At 37.1% G+C, this 18580-nt stretch overlaps 1 protein-coding gene and 1 non-coding gene across 2 annotated transcripts; one reads left to right on the forward strand and one right to left on the reverse strand.

Annotated features, from left to right (window-relative positions):
• The first annotated feature begins 1402 nt into the window (after window positions 1-1402).
• On the forward strand, window positions 1403-17876 carry LOC123868464. The gene is made up of 9 exons (XM_045911005.1): window positions 1403-1444; window positions 11211-11241; window positions 11723-11958; window positions 14117-14253; window positions 15187-15319; window positions 15930-16075; window positions 16437-16645; window positions 17023-17258; window positions 17508-17876. Exons 1-9 carry the CDS (start codon window positions 1403-1405, stop codon window positions 17658-17660), a joined length of 1323 nt encoding a protein of 440 aa, XP_045766961.1. The 3' UTR covers window positions 17661-17876.
• Trnaw-cca lies at window positions 6763-6834 on the reverse strand. Its single transcript has one exon. It is a non-coding gene; the product is annotated as a tRNA-Trp (tRNA).
• Window positions 17877-18580: the final 704 nt, after the last annotated feature.

Below are 18580 nucleotides of genomic sequence, written 5' to 3' on the forward strand. Positions count from 1 at the left end.
CTACTTATGCGGCTATGGTCAGAATTTTACTTACCTACCTACATAAGGATGTAATTTTATATGTGTTTTCTTAAATTAAGTATGGTTTCTTGCATTGAGTAGCTATACTTATCGGTGGTCGCATGCTAAGCCAAATCGGAAGTTAGCTAAACATTTTTTTTCATTCAGTCTACAAAAAATCTGTTCCAGTTAGCTCCCGCTAGCCACTGCACTTGTTGCATAAGACTGAATAATAAAATGAGCAATTCCAACATTGTAATTAGCCTAGTAAAAGGGCGTAACAGAAGCGGTCACGGTCATGGATCGCCGCCCTCCTTTGATAGAGCCCTGCAGAGAACCAGCCTCTGAGCTTTTCTCTGAGATTATTATCATCTGATTTTGTTATCGTATCTACTTAGAAAGTTTTGTCGAAGAAAATCGATATGCAAGACCATGTTTAACAAAAATATCTCGGTATAGAATAAATGTATAGGTAGGTACTATCTATCGACCGGGTTATAACTTTTCCCACACAAACCTAAAAACATTTTAAGCCAAGTTTCATGGTGATGCATCGAGGAAAAAATTATCACGGCTTTCTTTGTTTTATTTTCAAATAAAATAAGAAATGACTGTTCATACTTCTAGAAGGTACTTCTCCGAAGGCGGTATATCTATATGGGTTAATAAATCAAAAGCTTATCTGGACTCATCGAGAGATGATTGACTTTCTATAAAGATTATAATTACAAATCAAATCGATAGTCTCCATGAGCCCGAACAAATAGCATATTTAGTTATCTTATCGAGCGATCAGATTTCAGATTGCGCGCCGAGCATAGCATTCGCGACCTGTGGTCACCGTCACTCAATCAGCGATACCGCGATACTGCGATTTCTCCGCGTACATGTCGCGCCAGTGAACCCATCTGCGGTTTACTAGGGAACCTAATTTCCTCTTATCCGAGCCCAATCAGCTATGTAGATTATGAGATTGCCGAATTGCAATTTCGGCGACCGTGCCGTGAGAAAAGCTTGCAACAGGTGGAGGAAGCTCTCCCCGACTTCAGCGTGGCTAACTGTTCGTGAAGCGAGGCGTACCAGCGCCCAGCGGCCACCGCGCAGTCCCGTGTCGAGACGTCGCAGGCGCACCACGCAAACGGAAATCGCAGCTCCGATCTTGCGCCGCTCGTCACTTTCGCGGGAAAGCTTTGCGTTCGCTGAGCGCGCAACCCCGCTACGGAAAAACTAAAAGTGTCAGTGCAATTATTTATACATTTCGTACATTTTTAGTTTATGCCAATAGAGACAGTAATCACGGAGTTGGTAGTTCAAGTTTGTTTTTTGTGGTAGCATTAGGAAGGTAATCGGGGCAGATAGCATTAACGGTTGGCTCCGCGCTCGAGTGTGGCAGACCGCAAGCATGACGAGCGCCAGCAACTGCGCTCTCGTGCTGCTCTTGTTGGTATGTTTTCCTATTCTGTACTTAGAATTTAATAAGGAAGTAAATATATTAATGGAAGCCATGTGAAATATGCTGCCTGCCATACAAAAATGAAATAATGCTAGACGAAGCTCGAGTCAGAAGCTACGAGTGCTTAGTTCTGTGAAATAGGTACGTTTGACCGCACCGACTTTTTAACCCCCGACCCAAAAAGAGGGGTGTTATGAGTTTGTATCTGTGTGTCTGTGTATCTGTGTATCTGTCTGTAGCATCGTAGCTCCTAAACTAATGAACCGATTTTAATTTGGTTTTTTTTGTTTGAAATGTGGCTTGATCGAGAGTGTTCTTAGCTATAATCCAAGAAAATCGGTTCAGCCGTTTGAAAGTTATCAGCTCTTTTCTAGTTATTACTGTAACCTTCACTTGTCGGGGGTGTTATAAATTTTAATTTACACTTGTCAAATTTCAGTCCGCTTTTATGTTATTGAAAGGTAAATTACTTGAATAGCAGAGCTTTTTGAAATGAAATAAAGCTTTTGATAATCATAAACTGTAATCCTATGACGATTAGGGGTGTACCCTTGTACTTACTTGTAAACATCTACTTGTAAATCACTAAATTGTGCGGGTAACTACTTGTTATCACTATTATTATATTAAAACAGTTTTCAAATGGTATGTAGATTTTTGACTATCTAGCAAGCTAATAGAAACTAATCTGACTAGAAAGTCTGAAATAAAAATATCTGAATATATGCTGAATTGATCGAATCCATAACATTTTGCCTGCGATTGTGATCGCGCGTGGGCCTACTATTTGGGGGTCTGAGTTTCTATTCCGGGCACGCATTTTTCGTACTTATTATGTGCGTTGCAAGCAATTTTTATCCATTGCGTTATAGTTGAAGGAAAACATCACGATGATGCTTTCGAGTTCTCCATAATAATGTTCTAAAGTTGTCTATATAACCTAGCTTCCCTTTCTGTCAGGAGATCTTCAGTGACCGGCAAAAATGACCTAATATTGCCTGTGCGTGAGAGATCGTCAAAAAGCTTTTGAAATAGATACGTATAAAAAAAAATTATTCAAATAAATTTTAACTTCGAATCGTCCAAAGAATCTACCACTGCTACTACTGATGTGGAATGCCTTTCCTACCGAGAAGAACCAGCAAGAAACTCGCTGAAACTTTTAAGTTCATAATGATCATAAATAGACTTGATCGGGCAATGTATCTAGTCGTGATCGGAACCATTTAAAATATGAAATTTCACGCTTCGGAGATTTGAAAAGCTTTTCGAGAACATCTGAAATTGTGAATTTCTTTGTAATGACCATAAAAACGGTTTATGGCAGAGCATAAATCAAGTGTGTTCATATGAACTATGTGTATGAAATATGTTAGAACTGAGTTAAGAAAAAGTTTTGTATATAGCTGTATATTTTTACTAGATGATGCTGCGCGGATTTAGGTTTTTTTAAATATCCCGTGGGAACACTTTGTTTTTTCGGGATAAAAAGTCAATTTCTGGGACGCCTCTGTTTATTGTTTATTGAGCCTTTATTTGCTCCTTATCTTTACATAAGTATAAAAGGTTTTCCTACTATCTCTGTACCAAATATCATATAAATCGGTTAAATGAATGGGTCTTTGGAATTCCAGTGGAAAAGTAGCTTATGTCCGTCCCCGGGATGTAAGCTAAGTTTGTAGCAAACATCAAAATCGGTTAAACGATTCGGCCGTGAAAATCTAGCAGACAGACAGACAGACGCCTTTCGCATTATACTTAGGTAAATCCATACTAATATTATAAATGCGGCATTTATAATATTAGTATGGATTTACCTAAGTATTCTCTTTGACTTATGGATTAGATTTCCAACTCTTATGTGGTAGATATCTAACTCTACATTTAAAACAAGGAAACGAAAGCATTATGAAGAGTAAACTCAACGATTAATAAATAAAAATTTTGTAAAGTAAGATTTAAAACGGAAGTTAAGTAGGTAATCCCATGATGCATTTTTATTGATACGGACTTACAATATTATATTATTATTCAGAATTCGGGTGCAATACCCCATAATGCGTGTTCAATGACGCGAATGATGCATGCACGTGCTAAGTAAGCGTTGCATTGAACCGCAACTAGCTGCCTGAAGCATAGCCGTCAACGGTCCATCAAAGCGGTAAAACTCGCACAAGTAATTAAAGCTTTGATAATTAATTATAATAAGTCAAGTGATTTTGTGTGATAATAAAATGAATATCCTCTTTAGTTTTATAAATAACTAGCCGATGCCCGCGACTTTGCCCGCGTGGATTTAGGTTTTTCGAAACCCCGTGGGATCTCTTCGATTTTCCGGGATAAAAAGTAGCCTATGTGCTAATCCAGGATATTATCTATCTCCATTCTAAATTTCAGCCAAATCCGTCCAGTAGTTTTTGCGTGAAGGAGTAACAAACATACACACACACACACACACGCACACACACACACATACAAACTTTCGCCTTTATAATATTAGTGTGATATAGTGTGATAGTGTGATAAATAAAAAGCCTTTTTATTTTTCATATTCCTTGATTAGTTACATAGTAGATTAGTTTTGTTAGTTATTACATTTCCTTTATTTTCCTAAGTTAGTATGGTTAGTAAGTGAACAATTTTTGTTATGAAACATGAGCCCCTTCGCGGGTAAAGCCATCCCCCAACTTCTTCCTCTTCTCCCTGTCCTTGCCCAGATACAGCCAGTTCTTCCCTGCAGTTTGAATTATGTCATCAGCCCACCGTTTGTATGGCCTTCCAACATCCCTTTTTCCGATTGGTTTCATAGTTTTAAGTCTACGTAATTATTTCTCACCACTTTATCATCTTACGAATCTAAATTCTGACCATCAAAAAGTTTGAGTTTTGAAAGCTAAAATAAAGCGGCTGCGACAAACAAACGGACTGACAGACTCCAAAAGTGATTCGATAAATAGATAAGTGTTCCGTGTAACATTTTCGAGTGTGGTACCTACTAACTAAACACTTGAAAACCCAGCCAAGTGCGAGTCAAACTCGCGCACCGAGTGTTCCGTATTAGGTCATATTTTTTCGATATTTCGCACGATAAACCAAAATTATTATGCATAATCTGTTTTAGAATGTACAGGTAAAAGCTCTTTCATATGATACCCCACTTGGTATATTAACCTTACTTTGAAAGTTGAAAATACTAATTTTATTATTTGTTCATGAACACATTTTAATTTTTTTGTGATAGAACCACAATATTTTTTTTTTGTGAGAACAAATTCATGGTTTTCGTGTACATTAAGACCTTCCTAACTGCTAAATTTCATGATTCTAAGTGAACAGGAAGTACCTAATAGACTTCTTGAAGGACACGACCAACAGACAACGAAGTGATCCTATAAGGGTTCCGTTTTTCCTTTTCAGGTATGGAACTCTAAAAAGTGAAAAACGTGAGGTCTTTCAAAGAGATAATCGCAATTTATTCTTTGAAATTATGGTATTCACACAATAGGCATTGCATTTCGTGTAAGAAAACCATAACTGAATAAAATATTCATAAATTGCATGCCATTTGCGTACCGAAACGTCCTCAGTTAACCTCAATACAATCGAATGACCCAAACGCAAAGTAGGTATTAAAACCAAACTCGTTCGTAAACCTGTCACTTCCGAGATTATACGACAGGCTGCACTTTGCTTTGGCTTGTTATTTCAGCTCAGAAATTTTATACCAATTAGATAAAGCGGGGACTTAATAAACATTTTTCTGTAATGCTGTTATAATACTCATTATGTCGTGTTTACTTAGAAACTTGTTTTTAATAAAAATCTATTGTATTATGAGTAGCTATTGCTTTTTATCAAGCATGATGCAAGAAGACTTATCTCACAATAAAAAAAATATTGATATGAAGTATTATTCTTAGTAATAATAGTATACAACAAAAATGTACATACGATTTTTTTAACAATAGCTATCTATCGTTAATATAATCAAATTAGACACAACAGTTACGAACTATGGTAGAGAATGGAGATGCGTCAGTTAGTCACGCTGCGATGCATTCGTATAAGTTATTAATTGCTTTAAATAATGACCGATCGTAACAAATACAGCTATGAAAGTTGTACGTAATGTAAAAAATGTAAAAGAAAATAGGAGCTACATAGTATAATATACTTAAATAGGTACATATCTTTACAAAGCTTCAAATAACATCTGAAAAGCTTTCACTTCCGATTGACTGTTGGATCAGGAGCCGGGTAAATACGAAACGCGGTAAATACTAAGTGCTTTAGATGCATGGATATGTATAGATGGCATGCATTCTGAAGGTCAAGACTAGAGTCCTAACTTGGCAAGCACTGACTCTAGATTTGACCTTCGTAAAACTTGTCCTAAGTCCTAATATTGTATCGTTCATTAGGCGTTCCGCGTTAGAACGTCTCTTTTTTAATTGGTTTAATAAAGTTTTAAAACTGAAATGTGGCTAAGAATTTAAATAAACTATACGAATAAGTATAGTATGTATTTTTATCAGTTACCTGCTAAACTAAGGTTTTACGTGAAATGTTGCAATGGATACTTTGTCGGAACAGTGCAATAACGCAAAATCGCCTGAGAAAGCGATGACACACCGTGAGACAGACGGACAAAGTTGAGGAAGTAAATTACTTTGTACATAATAATTGAGATACATCTTTTGTAAGGCGATAATATCTTGATAGGGTGATGATCTTGGAAAATGTTCTTGACTAAAGTAGCTTGATGATCATTAAACTTGTGTTCATAAAAACTACGCTATTATTTATCTCAAATCTCTAAACACTATAGAAGCTTGCCTAAATAGTTTCAATTTCCCTGTGAATAGTAGTAATTTTAAACTTTAGAAAAGATATTAATCAAATCAAGATAGAATTTTTTGTTAGGACTAAACTTCAAAAACTATAAGTACCTACTTAAGTTATAGGTAGGTTTTTGAATTAATCTGATCCTGCCTTAAATAAGGTATTATTAGTAGAGAGCTTTTGAAGGATGTTAAAATTAGTTAAACTGTTGGTTACATTGTACTATAATATAATATCGAAGATTCACATGATCAGTTTTCGCATTTTTATTAAATGACAGAATATTTTCATTAGTTTTTTTTTTTGCTTAAGTATTAAAAAAATTCTAATTGTAAACACTCCGATAAAAAGAGTTTAAACATATATCTACGTAATTTTATTGGTTTTTATTTTAATTTCCTTAACAATTTACAGTCATTAAAAAAACATTTCGAAAGGTATTATAGCAAAAAAATTTAAAAAATCTATGACCCCGACGTGATTTGAACACGCAACCTTCTGATCTGGAGTCAGACGCGCTACCGTTGCGCCACGGAGTCGATGCTGAAGTGGCTGAATTTGATGAAGGATATTTATTAGATAGATATATGAATACGGTATTGATTATTATTAAGTATCTATGATATGATAATATTATTGTTATCTAAAAGAGAAGTACATAACCATTTTAAATATAATTAACTATTATCACAGGAGCTGTAACTAAATGTGCATAAATCCGCAAATAGACTTAAGTAGGTACCTACATTATAAAGGTAGAGCCATACAATTCTGCTTCTTGTAACTAGGTTTCCAGGTTGTTTCGGTCATAAGTTGAACTAAATAACCAGATAATAATATAAAATCAAATCGATTCACTTTGGTGGTTTAGCATTGCGTTATGGTTGACTTTAACTTTAACCGTAATTCTGAAACTGTACCATACCGCTCTTCTACCGTAAAAAGTAGGTAGCCAAAAGTTAATGACAACTTTAACAGCTTTTATTTCACTTAACTAGGATAAGCATCGCATTTTTCACCAAATAATTACTTGGAATTTTTTTAGTATTGCGTAGAGCGGGCCGTACTTATTTCTGTATTTTGTAGAGCATTTTGTGTTACTTATAAAATTTTTGGAGACCCCCACTTTTTTAAATGTAGTGTTTTTTAAATGTTTTTTCAAATCCGTTAGGCCGGTTTTTTTTTTTGTATAAAATGTAGCCTACGTCACCCGGACCATAACAACGAATCATTTGTACATATCTATGCATATGACTTATTCATCAAATTCGGCCCAGTAGTTTACGCGCTACCGTGGAACATACAGAATCTGATAAATACATAGACTGCTAAAATCACAAGCCTCCTTTTGCTGTAGTTGGGTAAAAATTGAAAATCAACTGTCATTTTCGCGGTTGGGTTACAGTGGGTTACTTCACAATAATTGCGAGCCTTTTTTGTTCCGTATTACCAACCTACTTAGAAGCAGATTTGATTTCCGTGATAGATTGAATAAAAGGATTTTTTGAACATGAAAAATTGGAAATCTAAATTTTCAACAATTTATTCAAGTCACCTGGCAATTTTAGAAAAAAAATACCATAAAATCTTTTGTTATTTGTACTTTGTACCCCGTTCGATTGCCATGAAAACTAATTTAGTTAAAACTACATACCTACTTATAGCTATTAGCCCGCGACTTGGTTCGCAAGGATTTCGTATAAGTCGCCTATATTACTCTCCGTCCTTTCAACTAAGTACACCTATGCCAAAAATCAAGTCGATTGTTTGCTTAGGGCGTGAAGGAAGGACAAACCAACAAACAAACACACATTCTCATTCATATGTCCGAGAGCTAGAAATTACTAATGCTCTACTAATTATAGGCCTCTTTATAGAGAAAATTTAGAATAGGTACTTAGATCGTTTCCAAAATGTATTAACTAAATCCGGGAATAAATGCTTAAAAGATGAGTTTTTCAACCGATGCACCACAAAATGGAAATGTACCTACGAAATAGGTACTTACCTACTTGATAATAAGCGAGTCTGCTACCAGTGCCTGGCTTGCTGAAGCACCGAGAGAAAGTAATGGCCTATTTAGAGCCACCATAGTACCAGTTGGTTTTATAGTCTGCATTCCTAGTAACTAGGTAATCTAAAGTATGAAGCTTACTTATAATATTCCTAGGTACGTATTTATTCTTGCATTTTTTCGAAAAGGCATTTATGTACACTTATAGAAGACATAGGTAGGTATATGGGCCTAATGCTGAACGGATTTTATTCCGGGTTTCACCAATATAATTATTGAGTGCCCCTTGGAGAACTTTGTCATCTATAGCCTTTAGTATACCTAGAAGGTACTATTTGGCTTGGGCACAGCATATAGGTAGGTGTAATAATACTAACGTAGATTGGGCATGAAAGGGTAGTTTATAAACGGGTTTTGTTTTTTGTTTGGCGTTGCTCATTTTTTTAATGCATAATTATTAATCCCAAAATATTTATAACAATTATATTTCTCGCCAAAGGACCATTTCTGACGAGCCGCAGTGCCTTATTACCTTACTTATTCTAACTTACCCTAAACATGTAACTATTTCCTATTTCACTAAACTAGTGAAAAGTCAACCAACCCCAGGCATATTGTACATAATATAGGGTAGATGGAGTCGTATTTCTTGTTCAACGAAATCATGCTAGTGCACGTTATTTCATAATTGATTGCGAGCTTTTTGTAATTTTTTTTAAAACCTAATATTACGATAATATACACAAAAGGAATAAAAATAAAAGCGTCCTTGTTCAACCATCTCCTGTCTCCTAACATACAAAACAATAAACAAATCTTTCGCATTATGTTCTTGTGTGAATGCCTACTGCAGTGTTTAGACCTTAGATCGCGAACGCGAAACGTGAGAACGCATGATCGCCTCCTGCCTTCGAAATCCCAGATTTAATTGCATAGATAGATAGTTACTTAAATCGTCTAAAGATCAATTAATTTCCGTCCCGGTCAGTCGTCACGCTCGATAACCAGAGCGGCACCGTTTTAGGAATAAACCGTTTGCCTGTACGTAGTGTATTCTAATTTGCATACAAGCATTTACTGATAGCGATCACCGTCTCGTAACGTTTTTGTGAGTTATGGACAACAATTAACTAAGTCAATTACATTTAACTGTAAAAATGTATGCATAAAGTCATCTGCACTCTGTATGTTTTCTTTACATTCCAAACCATGGAGGAATCATCATCAACTAACATAAATCAACATGAAATATTATGAAAGACCGACCATAGCCATTTGCCACTGACGAGATGAAACGAACTAACAGGGGGTCGCTAAATGCCTACCAAGGGCACCCGTAGTTTAGTTAGTTAGTTTTGTTAGTCTGGTTAGTTTTGTCTTACATGAATTAAATTTAATTTTTTGATAAGGAAAAACTGTAGGTATTTGCTTTACGCATTTGAGTAGATAGCTAATATTGGGGCCGTTAGAGACTATAGCTCCGTAGTCTAATATGATTACTTTTCCATAGAACTGTTCGTAGTTTGTGATTTAGAACAACTTTTGATCACGTAGAAAATAAAACGAAATTAATGTCGTCAGTCGACAGTAAAGATCCACTAAAGGTCCTTAGCCACCGGTCGGTAATTGCTGACAATAAACTCTATCTGCGGTTTGTACTTTGTTCCGATCACGATTTCTATAGCCTGGTTAAAAGTGTCCGTTAGACATACTTATAATAATTTATAATACTTAGATACTTATTAGCATTTTACTGACACTAACGATGAATGTAATCTTGGAGAGAAAATCGTTCTAGTTTAGCGATAGATAGAGTTTTGATAACTGGACGATTAGAGCCTACGAAAGGAATTTTAATTCCAAGCAAGTTTCAACGTTTGTATCAATATAAAAGCGGCAGTCCATTCGGTTTGCTTACTGGTAATGGTTAGCCTAGTGGTTAGAACGTCCGCCTCCTAATCGGAGGTCGGGGGTTCGATCCTGGGCACACACACCACTATCTTTTCAGTTATGTGCGTTTTAAGTATCTAATTAAATATTTCTTGCTTTAACGTTGAAGGAAAACATCGTGAGGAAACCTGCATGCCTGAGAGTTCTCCATGTTCTCAAAGGTGTGGGAAACCCTTCTCATTCAGAGAGGAGACCCGTACTCAGTAGTGGGTCGGCAATGGGTTGATCATGATGCTGACTGGTAATGGACTAGAGTTTTGAGTTCCATATCTACTGTTCTTGAATTTCTGGCATATCATAATTCCAAGGTTTTTTGTAAAAACCTAGTTCAGGCCTAGACATTTAAGAAAGCTTACATTTTTTCTTTTAATCATCAGTAAAGTATACCAAAGCTAGCAAACCCCTAGCTAAGAAATCGAAGGTGTTGTATAAAATTAAGTACCTACAGTGAAAATAAACGTAGAGCTCTAAATTCAGTAGTATTCTACAATCTAGATCAATAATTATTATTCCCTCATGCTGTGTGATTTGAACTCAGAGCAATCCAGAGATCTGTGCAAGAATCTCAAAGCACTCTGAAAAAGCAATGCAGCTTTCTAATGATGTATACCAGTGCTCCAGTGCTAGCTAATGGGATAATAATTATATTATAGCTACCAGAAATTGATAGTAACTCGTAAATCACATTTAACTTCAAGTAGTTTTCTGGGGCTGGTATAGTAAATAGGTAACTAGTGAGCAACGATCTACGAGTATTCTAGGATAACTTCTAAGCAAAAAACGAGAGTAGGTACCTACCTAAATTAAACCTACTTTTAACACTTCGAAAGGTTGTCCTCACGAGTTAAATTACCTGTAATATATACTCGCATCTATTGTAAATGATTACAATACAAATTACAGAGCAAAGTATGTAATTGGTGTTCTCTCAATGAATGCTCATTGTTTCAGATTCCGGCCGTGTTAGCACAAGACTATGACGGTAAGTTGTGCCAGTAGACCTGAACAATACTCACCTTGAAACTTTTTCTTACTCTACCTAATTACAATACATACCTAGTCAGGTTAATCTAGGATAGTAGACCGTTTCTAGGGTCTATATTTCAATTCATTGAGTGTTTCGGAAGAATATCCTACGATCACAATATCACGCATTTTTCGTTAAAGCAAAATATAATTAGGGAATTCTTTATATTTATTTGGTGATGATATCCTGAAAGAAAAGCACATATAGATGATATCCTCAACCGATTTGAAAAAAGGTCGAAGTTCTCAATGGACTTCCTTTATTTACCATTGCGTTTAGCAAAATGAAAACGATACCAGAAGTTTAACGTGGTTGAAAGGGAAATTCAGACCTAAAACCAAGGCTATAAATTTTGATTGTAACATCTCTAGTAGTATCCACATACACACCTAACAGGTTCTCGCCTTAACCTACTAACTAAACCTTAATGTTGCAGTAACAGACATTCAATGCACGTTCGCCAGCGGCGGTTCTGGTATACGAGACTCAGTGACAGCGCTGCTGAGAAAGCCGGAAGGCTTCCGAGGCGCCCCGCTCTTCGCCGATGATCGAACAACCGATCCCATTGGGGACCCCGTGTGCCAGATACGACCAGAGCCTGACGACCCCACCGGGCTGCTGTACAGGTTGAGGATCAGCGACTTCACCAAATGTGGAGTGTTGAAAAGAAATGTAAGTTTACTTTTTCTGTGTTATCCATTCGTCCTTGAAAGATTAAAGAAGACTGTTTACCTAAAACTGATGATTGTTAAGGAGCTGTTTAGGGTTCCGTACCTCAAAAGGAAAAACGGAATCATAATAGAATCACTTTGTTGTCTGTCTGTCGTGAGAACGCGATATCCTTTGACCGATAAAAAAATACACAAATTTTTCTCTACATGCAGACTCCACATCTTGCTTATTCGTTGTCGATCGTATATAAACACCGTACAAGTCAGACAATTGGGAGGAATATGGCGAAGTCTGATGTCACATGGATGATAATTTTATGAATGTAACATAAATATGGAATTTTAAAAAGAAATGTAGAAAAAAATATGTCTGTAGTCTTATAGGTAACTGTTACCTTGTTTATTTAATGCAAATTTACATCTGTTTACAATCCGATAAATAAAGCTGCAGCCATTTATAAAGTTAAGTAGGTAAGAGTAATAAAATACATGATCACTTTGATACGAGCCACTTACGACTTTTACATTATCCATACTATCCATCCATACTAATATTATAAATGCGAAAGCGTGTGTGTCTGTCTGTCTGTCTGCTACCTTTTCACGGCACAACAGTTTAACTGATTCTGACGAAATTTGGTACAGGGTTAGCTTATATCCTGGGACGGACATAGGCTACTTTTTATCCCGGAAAATCAAAGAGTTCCCACGGGATTCCCAAAAACCCATCCGCTTCGTATGAAATTTGGTACCGAGGTAGCTTGTATCCCTGTAATTATTGACATAAGCAACTTTTTATCCCGGAAAATCAAACAGTTCCCACGGGATCTTTAAAAACCTAAATCCACGGACGAAGTCGCGGGCATCGTCTAGTTTTTTATAAACTGTTTTTAGTTCTTCGATTATGTACAGTAACAGTTACCAACCTATAGGTATTATGTGCGTAGATAACGTCATGATCTATGAAATGCATTGATTAGGTAGGTTGTATGATTGTTTTAAAAACTAACACGATCGGTTATTGTAAGGGAATAAGGTTCTATGGCTTAGTTAGGGATATGAAATACCCTTATTTTGATACCACAGCTATTCGAAAGTGCATAACACTTGCCAAAAGTTTCGAAAAATGCTAATTTATTTAAGTATTTTGAGAATTTTGGCTCTGCAAAAATTTGTACATTTTCACTTTCACATTAAAATAAATTACCGCCATAAACTTGTATTTACTTACCAGACCGATTAAGTTTCGTATTTTATGACGATAAGCCGAAAGTAATGATAAAATTATTATGCGACAATTTTTAGGGTTCCATATCTCCAGAGGAAAATTGAATCTTTATAAGTTCACTTCTTTGACTGGCTGTTTGTCGTCAGTACTATCGGTCAAGATACTCATAACTCATAAGTCAAGACCCCTCAAGGGAATCAAAACCTTCCTGTCGACCTAGAATCATGAAAGGTCTTAAAGCCATCCGACTCGCACTTGACCGGTTTTTAAGAACTAAGATTTCTTTTGAATTGCAATTCTTGAAACAGTGGCGTGCAATTGAAATGCCGTTACAATAACAGTATGGAAATCGTAGTGGCCTATACAGAACGAGGCGCCTACTGCTCTGCTGATATACTATTAACTGCGGAGACGGGAGACCGGTATTAAGTGGAAACTTTAAAGACATGCAAAATACCGCTTTAGAGATACTACAGACTGTCTATTGAAAGTTGTAGAGAAAACCTTCTCCCATGTCCTACTCGTAGATAATAGATATAAGTATTTTTACTAGGTCAAGCGTAAGTGTTTAACTATTAGATACAATTTATACCGCACAGGTGGAAATTGTCCATCCTCGATGTGGTTTATAGATTTATACTATTGGTAGGTATTCATGTTTGAAGCAGACAAAACCTTATTTCTGTAACTCGAACTTATAGTCTCAAAGTTCAAAGGCATGTGGGTTCAAGAGGATGCCAACGAATAACGTCGTATCACATATGAAAATCTTATAAGTAGTTTCGGAGATATGAAGAAATTGACGAATGTGCCTAAGAATACCTACTTAATTCTGTTTACCAACTTAATTTTAACTATGTATAGAGCCTACAAGTATACATAGTCTAATAAACTATCGTCCCTTAGATAAGCAATAAAATGTTTTACACAGGGTTTCGTGCACGTCCGCATATGGTTCCCGCAATTCCCAGGAGTAGTGATGCAGTCCGACCAAGAGCTTATCATCATGTGCAAGCCACCAGAACCTACCATCATTGAGAACAAGGCAGCCGGATTTGCTGGAAGCTTGTGAGTATGATAAATAAAAAACCCGACTGGCTTCACAAGCTCTTCGAGGTACAGATAGGACGAAAAGACCAAATTCGAACTTCCAAAGTCCACAAGTTACCGACTTGGGTGAACTTTGCTAAACTAGCGTGATCTACAACTAGGTACAACTAGACCGCACTCGCTCAACCACCACCACCAAATCAATAACGAATATTGCTTCTTAACTACCTACTTAGTAACAGCACCAGCAGTACCTTAATATAACATATCGAGCTTTAGAAAGAGATAATCGGTATGCTTTGGCTAAGTAGAGCGTCGCATCATCTCTGATGTTGAAACTCACAAGCTAGCTACTAAATGCACCATATGAGTGACAGAGATGACACTCTACGAAGCCGGTGCTACTGATTATCTCTATCTTTAGGCCCGGACTCCACCAGAACGGAGACTAGACGAGAGGAGAGGAGATTCCCGCATCTCGTCTCCGCTCTACTTCAGTGGATACCACTGAGCGGAGATGTAACATATTTGTATGGCATCGATCGATGCGGAGATGAGAGTTGTGCCTGAGCTGGGCGGCGGTACAAAGCGGAGATGTGAGCTGTCCCTCGCAAGCTGGCCACGACGCGTAGCGGAGACGAGAAGAGATGTGCGCTGCGTGCAGTGAGTAGCGTCGCTTGTAACCCCTGTGCGTTCAACTCGACATCCAACGCTCGCCGCACGCAGCTCCGTTTCGCTCTAGCCAGCAGACATCTCCGCTCTAGCCAGCACACATCTCCACTCCATTCTAGCCAGTACGCATCTCCGCACAGCTTCGGTGGATACACCCTTGCTGAAAAACATCTCTTCTGGTCTCTGCTTCAGACATCTTTGGTGGAGTCCTGGTCTCGATGTGTAATATTTTACTGCCGGGTAATGTACGGTATTTAACTTATTTAGAAAAATTTCCAGTCCGCACGGCGCTCGCGTATCCGGAGTGGTGGAGGAGACCCCAGGACGCCTGGAGTACGAGGTGGCACTGTACAAGGAGGCCCCGCCCGTCTCACGCCACTCCAACCTCTCCGTTGATATGCCTGTCGATCAGGTAAATACTGTACGTGCCATTTGTACAAAGACTTTGTATTTCAATAACCCAATATAGACTTATTGGGTTGGTAATTGGTATGCGGGTGGGACTTTGGTTTAGCACTATAAACTCGATTTGCCTGGATGAGCATTTTTTACTTCTTATTTTTTTAGGTTCCGATTCGTATTTTTACCCGACTGCGGCAAAGCCAAAAAGAAGGGTTATGGTTTTAGCAGTCTATGTATGTTTGTATCCAGATTTTGTGTGTTCCACCGTAGCGCCTAAGCTACTGGGCCGATTTTGATGAATAAGGTGTCAATTGATTCTTGGAAATGAGTTGCTCCGAGGTTCTGATAAAGCTGCTGATATTAAAAAGAATACCCTGAAGCCTAAATATGTTATGGACAGATATGGGTTTATTAAAATCGCGTATTTACATCGTAGACTGCATCATCACTTATCACCAGGCGAGATCGCAGTCAATGGCTAAATTATTATACCTAATTGATAAAGAAATAAAAAAGGATTGTTTTGAAACACAAAACTATTCATCATAATGAATAAATGTTACCTATTTACATTAGGTCAAAAATTATTTATAAAAATCAATAACTAATTTTGTATTCAGGCTGTACCAATCGGGACCAAACTTCAGCTCCGAGCGCGCATCAACCCCGACTCTGCCTGGCGGCACATAAAGCTTCTGGAGGTAGCCGTGTCTCCTGATCCAGATCGCCCACATGCGCCTGGAGCTGTTTTGCTGGTTAAAGATGGGTGAGTATCATACACGAATAAGTTTCTTTTATTTTCATAATGCCTATACCTATGCGCCTGACCATAATCTCATGTAGCTGAGATCGGTGCTTGCCTAGAAAAATCCTAATTTATCTTACTTCGAGATTTAAGGGGTTAGGCTTGACTTATATTACACCATGCCATGCAGTCCAGGCTATGCCGCGCTCTAGCAATTTGTCAATACATTTGCGCCCGGATCAGACATAGCATGAATTACTTTGTAGATCACCATCATCATTTGGAGCCACCCGGTTATTAATCATCCACAGTTTAACTTGTATAGTGACGTGTAGTTATATTGTTATTTACTATAGTTAGTAATTTTTTTTATAATCTTTAGATGCCGAAACAGAGATTTCGCCTCAATCATCCCACATCAGCCGGCGCGTTACCGCGAGCGACACAACGAAGTGTTTTTGGACTTCGAAGCATTTCTCCTCGCCTCGATGAAAGAACGCTCAACCCTTTGGATACATTCGCAGATAAAAGCCTGCATGGACGTCGCTGACTGCCAGCCTGATTACTGTCTAGATTTATTTGAGCCTTCAGGTGAGAAAACTATAAAACCATTTAATGACTCCAATATTATAACATACTCGTACCTATTACGACAACCCACGATAATGATTTCAATGATGAATCATATTTGTTAATTCCGTTAGTATTACGAGTAGGAGGATATTATGTTGGTTCCCTTATGGTTCCCTTAGTATTAGGAGTAACTATCAGCGGTATCTATATTCCGCAAGTTACTTGCTAGGATACTTGTTCGCCTTAAAAACCATACTCTTAGAACAAGTTTCATTTAGTTGCAGTCCTCTCTAATTGAATTCAACACGTCCCAACGTAATTTGAAAGGTACATATTTAGGTATTTTCTACATATTATTATTTTTATCAAAACAACAAATATGTGATCATTTTCAGGTCACGGTCGTCGCAGAAGATCATTAGCAGAATCAAATTCTTCATACAATATAACAAGTTCTTCACTGGTCGCCGAAAACGGCACCACTCCGTTCACGAGGTTCAAAGAGAACCTCGAGTACACAGTGGTGATGCCGGGGGAGCTGTTCCACCGGACGCCTTTAGAGGGGAATTGCGCTACCTCGATGATGATCGCTGTGGCGCTGGGAGCGTTGCTGTTCATGTCAGCATTACTGGTAAGAGGACCTAACGGCTTATACACATAAGTATAATCACAAAAACTCTGCAGTAGGTGATTTTAAGATGTCATCTATGGTGCGGTAAAGGAAGTAGATAGAAGGAAGATAGATAGATAAGTACACCTTAAGGAGGATAAACTGATCATCCCTGTCAAGAAATGCCGATATTGGTACCTACCCGAAACATTTTAAACTTGTTATCTAGATAATTTACCAGACTTATAGACATTTTTTTAAACTTTTCAGATGTGCTATCTTGCAACAAAATTGAATACAACAATGCTGAAAAATAACAGCCTCCACGCGCCCCCGGGGAAAGGTTTCGAACAAATACTGAGAGAACTGGCGCAACATTCGCTGCCCGAAACGGGATATACTGGTCGCCCGACCGTTCAGTGATTATTATCATTATAATATTATTACTAATGTATTATATTAATAATTTATTAAATGTAAAATACGTCCATAAGTATTATTAATAAATGTAAAAATTATAGTTTAAGTAAGTATCTTAGATTTCTTTTGCATTATACTAGGTACTCATATTAAACTTTTTGAGTTAGATATCGGTTTAGCCAAGAAAAGTTTACATAAAACAGGTTACAGAACTTACACTGAGGTGCTAGTAGTCGATTTATTGGTGCATTGATTCGTTAGTTTGTAATTTACTTACATGTTGCCTATTTTAACACTTAGAAAAAAAAACTGATAGTGTGAAAGTTTCGATAATATTATCTATTAGTAGGTAGAAATGTGATTGATTGTTTCAATTGAATTTTTCTTGTGTTAATTAAAATAATAATTAAGTAGGTATACTCAACATGCTATGTTTTTTGATAACGACGTAGTTTTGTAGAAAAAGATTTTTTGTGAGTTGGAGCCTACAATCAAAGTTTCAATTTCTCAACTTAAAAGGGAACTCAGAAGGAGCTACCCTAATTTTTAGACTTGCAAAAGCATTCCATTGCTGTTACCCTTTGCTTTGTAAGTTATTTGTTTGATTTTGAATCTGCTACTTAAACATTAAGTAGATATATTTATGACTAAGTATTTGAGTAGCTTATGACTGAAAAAAGAAAGTTATAAACTGGTCAAGTGCGTGTCAGAGAACACGCGCAAGGTAGGGTTCCGTAGTCTAACTAGTTATCGTTATAGTTAACTCTAACGGCCATTATATTTTCGTCATATAAAGAAGCATATCTTCGTAAACGGTAGTTTTTTCTAAGAACTGTCAAAGAAACCTCATAATTAAATAGGACTCATATTTGAAATAGGACCAAGAAAGACCTTCGTTATTTTATAAAATCTGAAAGCTTCTC

This window comes from Maniola jurtina, chromosome 9 (assembly GCF_905333055.1).
Source record: "Maniola jurtina chromosome 9, ilManJurt1.1, whole genome shotgun sequence".
Lineage (NCBI taxonomy): Eukaryota > Metazoa > Arthropoda > Insecta > Lepidoptera > Nymphalidae > Maniola > Maniola jurtina.

What these genes read in the sequence shown, in the direction of transcription:
- LOC123868464 (XM_045911005.1), top strand. Translation starts at nt 1,403, where the DNA reads ATGACGAGCGCCAGCAACTGCGCTCTCGTGCTGCTCTTGTTG. An exon ending in CTCTCGTGCTGCTCTTGTTG is followed by an intron (nt 1,445 to 11,210) that starts GTATGTTTTCCT and finishes TCATTGTTTCAG; the next exon opens with ATTCCGGCCGTGTTAGCACA. An exon ending in TTGATATGCCTGTCGATCAG is followed by an intron (nt 15,320 to 15,929) that starts GTAAATACTGTA and finishes TTTTGTATTCAG; the next exon opens with GCTGTACCAATCGGGACCAA.